Source organism: Trachypithecus francoisi, unplaced genomic scaffold, assembly GCF_009764315.1.
Source record: "Trachypithecus francoisi isolate TF-2019V2 unplaced genomic scaffold, Tfra_2.0 Lachesis_group10, whole genome shotgun sequence".
Classification (NCBI taxonomy): domain Eukaryota; kingdom Metazoa; phylum Chordata; class Mammalia; order Primates; family Cercopithecidae; genus Trachypithecus; species Trachypithecus francoisi.
Window position 1 is genome coordinate 64,271,095 of NW_022681455.1, and position 11,415 is coordinate 64,282,509.

Here is an 11,415-nt window from a genome sequence, read left to right on the forward strand (position 1 = left end):
ACGGCTTTTACTCCACAGACCAGTGAAGAACTGTGAGGATTTTCTATTGCTCACATGAGCATTCTCTTCACCAGGCCCTGAGGTACAAATTATATTAGTTTTCACTATACAAACCACAAAATTTTCCTGTTGGAATATTATTTATTTTGATTTGCTTGAGATTAATTCACACAAATAAGGTTTATTTCATTGCTGTATAATATCATAATACAGTCCAAATCACTTACGTTTTCTACAGGCTTTCTGTTTTGTACCATGTTTCTATTTACCTTAAGTAGATTTTAAAACAAATTATGTCTTGATATTTGATAGAAAATGTCCCTTTTCTTCTTTTGCACTAGTGTGCTGTTTATTCTTGGCTATTTACTATTCTGTATCCATTTTATAATTATAATTTCAACTTCCAGCAAAAATTATTGCAATATTAATTAGGATATTATGAAATCTATTAAAAACTTATGGAAAATTATATAACAATATATGAATACATCTGTAGTGTGTATATATATTTATACACACACATTCAAAATAGTATTTAATGTATAAATTAATATATTAGCTAACATAAAATTATTTTATATTTTATAATACTGTTTTATAAGTGTATAATTTTATGATATAACTTTACTTTGCCAGACATACTATTATATCAAATAATTGATAAACTATTGTGAGAGTTAATACTGACTGTTAACTTTTTTTTTTTTTTTTTTTTTTGAGACGGAGTCTCGCTCTGTCGCCCAGGCTGGAGTGCAGTGGCCGGATCTCAGCTCACTGCAAGCTCCGCCTCCTGGGTTCTCGCCATTCTCTTGCCTCAGCCTCCCGAGTAGCTGGGACTACAGGCGCCCGCTACCTCGCCCGGCTAGTTTTTTGTATTTTTTTTAGTAGAGACGGGGTTTCACCGTGTTAGCCAGGATGGTTTCGATCTCCTGACCTCGTGATCCGCCCGTCTCGGCCTCCCAAAGTGCTGGGATTACAGGCTTGAGCCACCGCGCCCGGCCTGACTGTTAACTTGGTTGGATTGAAGGATGCAGAGTATTGTTTTTGGGTGTGTCTGTGAGGCTGTTGCCAAGGAGATTAACATTTGAGTCAGTGGGCTGGGAAAGGCAGACCCACCCTTAATCTAGGCAGACACCATCTACTAAGCTGCCTTGTGACCAGAATATAAAATAGGCAGAAAAATGTGAAAAGGTTAGACAGGCTTAGCCTCCCAGCCTACATCTTGCTCCTGTGATGGATGCTTCCTGCCCTTGGACATCAGACTTGAAGTTCTTCAGCTTTGGGATTCAGACTAGCCTCCTTACTCCTCAGCTTGCAGATGGCCTATTGTGGGACCTTGTGATCATCTGAGGTAATACTTCTTAATAAACTCCACTTCATATATATCATATTAGTTCCATCCCTCTAGAGAACCCTGACCAATAAAACTATTATCTCATTAATACAATGTTTAGAAATATTTCTATAATTTATTTTAAATGATTCATACTGGATTTATTCATAAGTTGTTCCTTTGTGCAGTATAAATGCTGTTTTAAAAGTTGCAGTGTATTCTTTTTGCTAGTAAGAAAATACACTTTATATACCATTTTGTATCTCTCAAAATCGTGGAATTTCTTTCACTCTAATAATTTATCAGAGGCTTTTCTGGGCATTTCTTAACATATAATTATGTAATCTATAATTAATAACAGTTTTTAACTTCTTATTAAATTAATTTTTTCATTTATTTTCTTTCATTAGGGCACTGATTTTTTCCACATGGCAAAAAGAGGTATATTAAGCACCCTAGGCTTATTCCAGATATTAGAAAAAAAAGTTTTCAAACATTCACCTCTTTTTATTACATTTGCCCCAAAGTTTTTTTTTTTTTTTTTTTTGTCGGTTTGTAGATGTGTTTTATCAAAGTAAATAAATTAATAATATGTTTATCTCCTTTTATTTACTAATGTGTTTTTTTTCCTTTAAATTACATTTATTTTAATGCTGAATTTACTCCCGTGCCATAAGTTTTTGTTTCTTCAGTTTCTTCTGGGATATCTTTTTCTTCTGGGCAACCTCCTCTTCTGGTTTAGGAACAATCTGTTCCTTTTCAGTAAGGATCATCTCAATGTGGCAGGGAGAGCTCATATATGGGTTAATCCGACCATGAGCTCTGTAGGTCCGTCGACGCATCTTAGGTGCTTTGTTCACTTGGATATGCTCGATGACCAGAGAATCTACATCTAAACCCTTAAGTTCAGCAATACTCTCTGCGTTTTTAAGCATGTGCAGCAAAAATTCAGCACTCTTTTTGGGCCATCGACCTTGCGTCCAGCCCCACTGCTTGGCCTGGGCACACCTGCCAACTCCAGCATTGTAACTTCGGAATGGTACGCACTGTTTCTGTAAAGTGACATCTTTCAGATACTTCGTGGCTTTTCGAATATGCATACCCTTGATGGCCTGGGCAGTTTCACGAGTGTTCTTAAAGTGAACACGAAGATTGGAACCTCTTGATTTGCATGATTTCGTGGGGTTCTCCGGGTCAAGTGAATAGCGAACCGTTTTCACAGATTACCTCAGGCCGCTTAGGGAAAGAGCTACTAATGTGTTTTATAAATTAATTTTCTTATATTAATCCAACTTGGCATTCCTGAGTAAACTCAGTCATTAATTGAAAGTCTACTATCTTAAATTGATTTTTTCACCAGTGTATTTGTGAACATAAAATGTTGTTGTATGAGAATAATTTTCTGAAAATTCTTAATAGTATAATTCCTGACATCAACAATATTTAATTCATGGCTCTATGTTATTTTTTCTAATAATTAAAAAAAATTGAAGTTAAATTTTGAGAGTGTTTTTTTCCTTTTATACCTTCTTCTAGTGGTTATCATTTCATGTAATCTCTCTACATTTTATTTTCATTACTAATTAAAGAAATTTCACCAAGGTAATAAGGGAAAGAGAGATAGGATGTGAAACGTTTTTTTTTTTTTTTTTTTTGGAGACAGAGTCTCGTTCTGTTGCCCAGGCTGGAGTGCAGTGGCCAGATCTCGGTTCACTGCAAGCTCTGCCTCCCGGATTCACACCATTATCCTGCCTCAGCCTCCCAAGTAGCTGGGACTACAGGCACCTGCCACCACACCTGGCTCATTTTTTGTATTTTTAGTAGAGATGGGGTTTCACCGTGTTAGCCAAGATGGTCTCGATCTCCTGACCTCATGATCGGCCCACCTCGGCCTCCCAAACTGCTGGGATTACAGGCAGAATATGAAACTTTTACATTTGGTTAATAGTGGTCAGTTTTTGTTTTTCTTGGAATTAAAAAATATTGTTCTTAGTGTGTTTCTGCTACCTTAAAGTAACTTATTTCTTGTTTTATAATTTACATATTTGTTTGAATGTTCTTATTGAATAAAGTGCATCAACTTATTTAAAAATAATATTCATTAAGATTTATAATACTATAAGAGGATACATAATAATTAATGTCCATCTGCCATTCTATCAATATATATCTAGGTATTTATTTATTTACAGATCTACTTATCTATGTATAGATAGACATTAATTATTGACATTATTAATGTTCAGACCCTGCCAAAATAAATGTAAATTTTTCTTTATATAAACATGTATTTATATCAAAGCTTATTATATTCATATCTGTAGTTTGCATAATCAAGCATATGCATGAATGCACATACATCACTTTAAAAACATGTTCTCCTATTAACAGAAAAGAATAATCATCACACTATCAATTAGGTGTCACAATCTCTTCCAAATTTGAGGTTAATTATTTGTGGCAAGACATGATGCTCAATAAATATTTATAGAATGAAGCAATTAATATTCTACCTCATTGAATTTTTTTGCACCAGTTGAGAAACTATAATTTTTCAAAAGAATTTAAAATAAACACAACACCATTAAAAAATTAGATATATCTTAGTTATATTAAGATATATTATTTATTTAACTTATTTAAAAACTTATTTATGTTTTGTTGTTAAACATGCTTTCATGATAATGGTACTTTATTAATATTTTTTATATGATAAAATAAAAAGTACTATAATTTTACTATTTTTGACAAAGGTATTTTGCATTGTGAATGAAATTTTATACATTTAGTGCACAGATAAGTAGACTGCTTATGTAAAAAAAATGGAATCTATAAAAAATACTAGCATTAATAAGAAATTTAGCAAAATAACAGTAAACTAGGTGAATAAACAAAATTCAACTATATTTCTATTTCTATATAATACCTATGAAAAACTGGAAAATCAAATTATGAAAGCAATTCTATTCAAAATAACATAAGAGTAGAGCCAAGATATCTGACTAGATGCAGCCAGGAATAGCTCCTCCCATTGAGAGACCAGAACGTCAAGAAGACTGGCACACTTGTAGTAAATCTTCAGAAGGAAGACATTTAGAATGTACAGAGGGAGGATGCAGAATCTGGACTGAATGGAGGGGATGGTAAGAAGCCTGTAGCTGGTTGCTGAGGACCAGGATTTGTTCCTGGTCCTGAGTGACTCCTGGAGAAGGGATGAGTTAAATAGGCATGGAGTGGCCCACTCTCATCATGGATCTCCAGAATCCCAGCAGCGGGAGCTTTCACAACCCCAATGGACATTTGAGCTGGCATAAAAAACTGCTTGGAGTGTTGACAGGGATAGAAATCCAGGCTGTGCAGATCCCAGAGGGTCAGGTACAGGAAGAGCTTCAATAAAGAATGGCCAAGGAAACTCACCTACCAAAGCTGGCCACACTCCTCTAGATGGTTTTAGCCTTTTTTGGCCGTTGGATCTGAACAGAACAGGGCTATCTTTCCCATAGGATGGGGCCAGGCTGATCTGAGTACCCCCACCATTTTCTGGCCTCTCTTAGGATTCCTGTCTGGCTGCATCCAATTTTAGTACAGCCTCAGATGCCCAACTGGGGCACTTCCCAGCAGCTACCAACATAGCTCTTACACTGACAGACCCCACAAAACCATCAGAGAACTTTTGCAGACAGGCCTGTACCAGCATGTACATGCCCAAAGCGTTGCCCTATTACTTTGCCGACATGCAATCAACTGCAGCCTGCACTCACTGCTTTCCTGGCACACATGAATGCATGCATCTCATTGCCCTTCCTGACATGCCACTGCTACTGGCACACATATATGTGTACAGACTTTAGGACACTGCCAACTTGCTGCTTCTTGCAAGTGAAGACCCTGCTACCGCTGCCTCAGTAGAGCACTTTTGCCAGCATCATCTCCCCAGGTCACCCAATTTGAGTGTTATCACCAGTGAACCAAGAACACCACGGGCCTCACAGTGTAGCAGATGTTTAAGCACAAGGAGCAAGAAAACAAAGCCATGGACCTAATCATAGCACCCCAGGTTAAAGTACACATCCCAGGAGTGCTGAGCTAAGCCTTTGACACCTAAAATTAACCAGAAATGAAGCTGCATTATTCCGTTTTCATGCTGCTTATAAAGACATATATGAGACTGGGCAATTTACCAAAGAAAGAGGTTTATTGGTCTTACAGTTCCACATGGCTGGGGAGGCCTCACAATCGTGGTGGAAGGCAGGAGAAGCAAGTCACATCTTACACGGATGGCAGCAGGCAAAGAGCTTGTGCAGGAAAATCCCCATTTTTAAAACCATCAGGTCTCGTGAGACTCGTTCACTATCAAGAGAACAGCGCAGGAGAGGCCCATCTCTGTAATTCAATCACCTCCAATTGGGTTTCTCCCATGACACGTGGGAATTGTGGGAGTCACAATTCAAGATGAGATTGAGGTGGGGACACAGCCAAACCATATCAAAAGCCAATCAACCAACCTAACTTATATCATTTATATTCTTGATGCCCTTGAGGTTTTGACTTATATCAGTGAAATCCTTGAGGGCATCAAAGAATATAAAATAACAAACTCCATCCAAAGGACAGCAACTTCAAACATTAAAGGAACATCAACCCACACAGATGAGAAAAGACCAGCACAAGAACTATGACAACTTAGAAAGCCAGAGTGTCTTCTTACCTCCAACAACCACACGAGCTTCCCAGGAACAGTTCTTAACCAAACTGAAATAGCTAAAGTGACAGACATAGAACTCAGACTTTTCATGGCAATGGAGATCATTAAAAATCAGGAGAAAGTGCAGACCTAATCCAAAGAATCTAAGGAATACAGTAAAATGATTCAGGAACTGAAAGATGAAATCACCGCTAAAAAAACCTGATATTTTAGAGCTGAAAAATTCATTTTAAGAATTTTAAAGGCTGGTACTTCAAATCAACACAGTCATACAAAAACAAAGCAAAAATAATAAAAATGGATGACTAAAGCCTCTGAGAAATTTGGGATTATGTAAGGAGACCAAGATTAGTGATTCACTGGCATGTCTGAAAGAGAGGGAGATAGATAGAGTAAGGGACTTGGAAAAAAACATGTTTGCAAATATTGTCCATGAAGATTTTCCTAACATTGCCAGAGAGAGCTGGATTCAAATTCAAGAAATTTAGAGAACCCCTGTGAGAAACAGTACAAGAGCACCATCTCTGTGACACATAGACATCAGATTCTCCAAGGTCAATGCGGAAGAAAAAAAATTATTATAAATAGCTAGAGATAAGGGGCATATCACCTTACAAAGGAAACCTCACCAGGCTAGCAGTGGAGTTTTCAGTAGAAACTCTACAAGCCAGAAAGGATTAGGGGGAGTTATTCTTAAAGAAAATGAATTCCAGTCAAGAATTTCATAACCTGACCAACTAAGCTTAATAAGTGCAAAAGAAATAAAATTCTTTTAGACAAGTAAATACTAAAGTAAGTTTGTATCACCAGACCCATACAATAGGTTATTAGGGGAGTGCCAAACTTGGAAATGAAATAATGTTATGAACCACCACATAAACACAGTTAAGTACATAGACCATGGGTACAATACAGTAAGTACACAATCAACTGTAAATAACAACCAACTAACACAATTACAGGATCAAATTCACAATTGATCTATATTAACCTTATATGTGAATGGGATAAATCCTCCAAATAAAGGCACAGAGTGACACATTAGTCTAAGAAGCAAGACCCAACTTTATCCTGTCTTCAAGAGACTCACCTCACATGGAAGGACACTCATGGACTTAAAGTAAAAGCATGGAGCAAAACCTATCAAACAAAAAAATAAAGAAAAGCAGGGGTTGCTATTCTAATTTTAGACAAAACAGATATTAAACCAACAATGATTAAAAAGGACAAAGAAGGGCATTACATGATAAAGTGTTCAATTCAACAAGAAAATTTAAGTTTCTTAAATGTATATGCATACAACAATGGAGCTTTAGATAACCACGTGACAATAGTGGGAGGCATCAACACCTCACTGATAGTATTCAAGAGATTGTTGATGCAGAAAACTAGCAAAGACATTCGGGACCTAAACTTTACACTTCAACAAATGTACCTAACAGACATCTGCAGGACACTCCACCCAATAAAAACAACAGCATATATGCTATTCTCATCAACATATGGCACATACTCTGTCAATCATAAAGGATAAAGCAATTTTCTTTTTTTTTTTTTTTTTTTTTTTTTGAGGCGGAGTCTCACTCTGTCGCCCGGACTGGAGTGCAGTGGCCAGATCTCAGCTCACTGCAAGCTCCGCCTCCTGGGTTCACGCCATTCTCCTGCCTCAGCCTCCTGAGTAGCTGGGACTACAGGCGCCCGCCACCTCGCCCAGCTAGTTTTTGTATTTTTAGTAGAGACGGGGTTTCACCGTGTTAGCCAGGATGGTCTCGATCTCCTGACCTCGTGATCCGCCCATCTCAGCCTCCCAAAGTGCTGGGATTAGGATAAAGCAATTTTCAACAAATTTAAAATTACTGAAATCATATCAACCACAATCTCAATCTTAGAGCACAGCACAAAATAAAAATGGAAATCAATTTCAGGAATATATTTCAAAACCATACAATTACATGGAAATTAAACAAGTAGATCTTGAGTGATGTGGAAGAAAACAGTAAGATTAAGGCAGTAATCAAGAAATTCTTTGAAACCATCAAAACCAAGATACAACATACCAGAATCATTGAGACACAACTGAAGTACTGATAAGAGGAAAGTTTTTAGCACTAAATATCCACATTAAAAAAAAAAGTTAGATCACAAATTAACAACCTAACATCACACCTAGAGGAAATAGAAAAACAAAAACAAATCAACCCCAAAGCTAGAAGAAAAAAAGAAATAGCCCAAGCCAGAGGTGAACTGAACAAAATTGAGATGTAAAAAAATATACAAAAGATTAAAGAAACTAAAAGTTTGCTTTTGGAAAAAAAAAAAAAACAAAACAACAAAAAAAAACAGGCTCCTAGCTAGACTAAAAATGGTAGAAAAGAAAGAAGACACAAACAAACACAATCAGAAATGATAAAGAGGGCATTACCACTGCAACCACAGAAATACAGAAAACCTTCAGAGGCTAAGAACATCTCTGTTCACACAAACTAGAAAACCTAGAAGAAACAGATGAGTACCTGGAAACATACATCCTCCAAAGACTAAACCAGGAAGTTGAAATCTTAAACAGATCAATAACAAGTTCAGATTTTGAAATAATCATAAAAAATCTTACAAAGTTCAGAATTTGAAACAATAATAACACATCTTACCAAACAGAGCTCCGCAGATGGCTATTCGGTTTGCTTGGTGCAGAGCTGAGTTCAATTCCTGGATATCCTTTTTAACTTTCTGTCTCACTGATCAGTCTAATGTTGACAGTGGGGTGTCACTTATTCCAAAATTTTGACAAAGTAGTTGGAAGTAAAGCACTCCTCAGAAAATGTAAAAGAACAGAAATTATAACAAACTGTCTCTCAGACCACAGTGAAACCAAACTAGAACTCAGGATTAAGAAACTCACTCAAAATTGCTGAACTACATGGAAACTAGACAACCTGCTCCTGGATAACTACTGGGTACATAATGAAATGAAAATAGAAATAAACACTTTGTTTGAAACCAATGAGAGCAAAGACACAACATACCAGAATCTCTGGGGCACATTTAAAGCAGTGTATAGAGGGAAATTTACAGCACTAAATGCCCACAAAAGAAAGTAGGAAAGATCTAAAATTGACACCCTAAAATCACAATTAAAAGAACTACAGAAGCAAGAGCAAAGGCATTCAAAAGCTGGCAGAAGGCAAGAAATAACTAAGATCAGAGCAGAACTGAAGGAGATAGAGATGTAAAAATCCCTTCAAAAAAACAATGAATCCAGGAGCTGATTTTTTTTTGAAAAGATCAGCAAAATTGACAGACCACTATCAAGACTAATACAGAAGAAAAGAGAGAAGAATCAAATAGACACAATAAAAAAATGATAAAGGGGATATCAACACTGATCCCAAAGAAATAAAAACTACCATCAGATAATAATATAAACACCTCTATGCAAATAAACTACAAAATCTAGAAGAAATGGATAAATTCCTGGACACATACACCCTCCCAAGACTAAACCAGGAAGAAGTTGAATCCATGAATAGACCAGTAACAGGCTCTGAAATTGAGGCAATGATTGATAGCCTACCAACCAAAAGAAGTCCAGGAACAGATGGAATCATAGCTGAATTCTACCAGAGGTACAAGGAGGAGCTAGTACCATTCCTTCTGAAACTACTCCAATCAATAGAAAAAGAGGGAATCCTCTTTAACTCATTTTATGAGGCCAGCATCATTCTGATACCAAAACCTGGCAGAGACACAACATAAAAGAGAATTTTACACCAATATGCCTGATGAACATTGATGCAAAAATCCTCAATAAAATACTGGCAAACCAAATCCAGCAACACATCAAAAAGCTTATCCACCATGATCAAGTGGGCTTCATCCCTGCGATGCAAGGCTGGTTCAACATATGCAAATCAGTAAATGAAATTCAGCATATAAACAGAACCAAAGACAAAAACCACATGATTGTCTCAATAGATGCAGAAAAGGCCTGTGACAAAATTCAACAGCTCTTCATGCTAAAATTCTCAATAAATTAGGTATTGATGGGACGTATCTCAAAATAATAAGATCTATTTATGACAAACCCCACAGTCAATATCATACTGAATGGGCAAAAACTGGAAGCATTTCCTTTGAAAACTGGCACAAGACAGGGATGCCCTCTCTCACCACTCCTATTCAACATAGTGTTGGAAGTTCTGGCTAGGGCAATCAGGCAAGAGAAAGAAATAAAGGGCATTCAGTTAGGAAAAGAAGAAGTCAAATTGTCCGTTTGCAGATGACATGACTGTATATTTAGAAAACTCCATCTTCTCAGCCCAAAATCTCCTTAAGCTGATAGGCAATTTCAACAAAGTCTCATGATATAAAATGAATGTGCAAAAATCAGAAGAATTCTTATACACCAATATCAGACAAACAGAGAGCCAAATCATGCATGAACTCCTATTCACAATTGCTTCAAATAGAATAAAATACATAGGAATCCAACTTACAAGGGATGTGAAAAACATCTTCAAGGAGAACTACAAACTACTGCTCAATGAAACAAAAGAGGACACAAACAAATGGAAGAACATTCCATGCTCATGGATAGGAAGAATCAATATTATGAAAATGGCCATACTGCCCAAGGTAATTTATAAATTCAATGCTATCCCCATCAAGCTACCAATGACTTTCTTCACAGAATTGGGAAAAAAAAAAAAAAAAAAAAAAAACTACTTTAAAATTCATGTGGAATCAAAAAAGAACTCGCATTGCCAAGACAATCCTAAGCCAAAAGAACAAGGCTGGAGGCATCACGCCACCTGACTTCAAACTGTACTACAAGGCTACCGTAATCAAAACAGCATGGTACTAGTACCAAAACAGAGATATAGACCAAAGGAACAGAACAGAGCCCTCAGAAATAATACCGCACATCTATGACCATCTGATCTTTGACAAACCTGACATAAACAAGAAATGGGGAAAGGATTTCCTATTTAATAAATGGTGCTGGGAAAACTGGCTAGCCACATGTAGGAAGCTGAAACTGGATCCCTTCCTTACACTTTATACAAAAATTAATTCAAGATGCATTAAAGACTTAAATGTTAGACTTAAAACTATAAAAACCCTAGAAGAAAACCTAGGCAATACCATTCAGGATGTAGGCATGGGCAAGGACTTCATGTCTAAAACATCAAAAGCAATGGCAACAAAAGCCAAAATTGGCAAATGGGATCTAATTAAACTAAAGAGCTTCTGCACAGCAAAAGAAACTACCATCAGAGTGAACACAGGCAACCTACAGAATGGGAGAAAAGTTTTGCAAATTACTCATCTGACAAAGGACTAATATCCAGAATCCACAAATAATTCAAACAAATTTACA

The 11,415-nt window shown here is 36.6% G+C and overlaps 1 protein-coding gene across 1 annotated transcript; it reads right to left on the reverse strand.

The window, feature by feature from the left end:
- Nucleotides 1–1,953: 1,953 nt before the first annotated feature.
- Nucleotides 1,954–2,583, reverse strand: LOC117087419 (60S ribosomal protein L17-like). The gene has a single exon (XM_033217555.1). It carries the CDS (start codon nt 2,431–2,433, stop codon nt 1,993–1,995), a length of 441 nt encoding a protein of 146 aa, XP_033073446.1. The 5' UTR covers nt 2,434–2,583; the 3' UTR covers nt 1,954–1,992.
- Between the last annotated feature and the right edge of the window lie 8,832 nt (nt 2,584–11,415).

What these genes read in the sequence shown, in the direction of transcription:
- LOC117087419 (XM_033217555.1), bottom strand. Translation starts at nt 2,433, where the DNA reads ATGCATATTCGAAAAGCCACGAAGTATCTGAAAGATGTCACTTTACAG.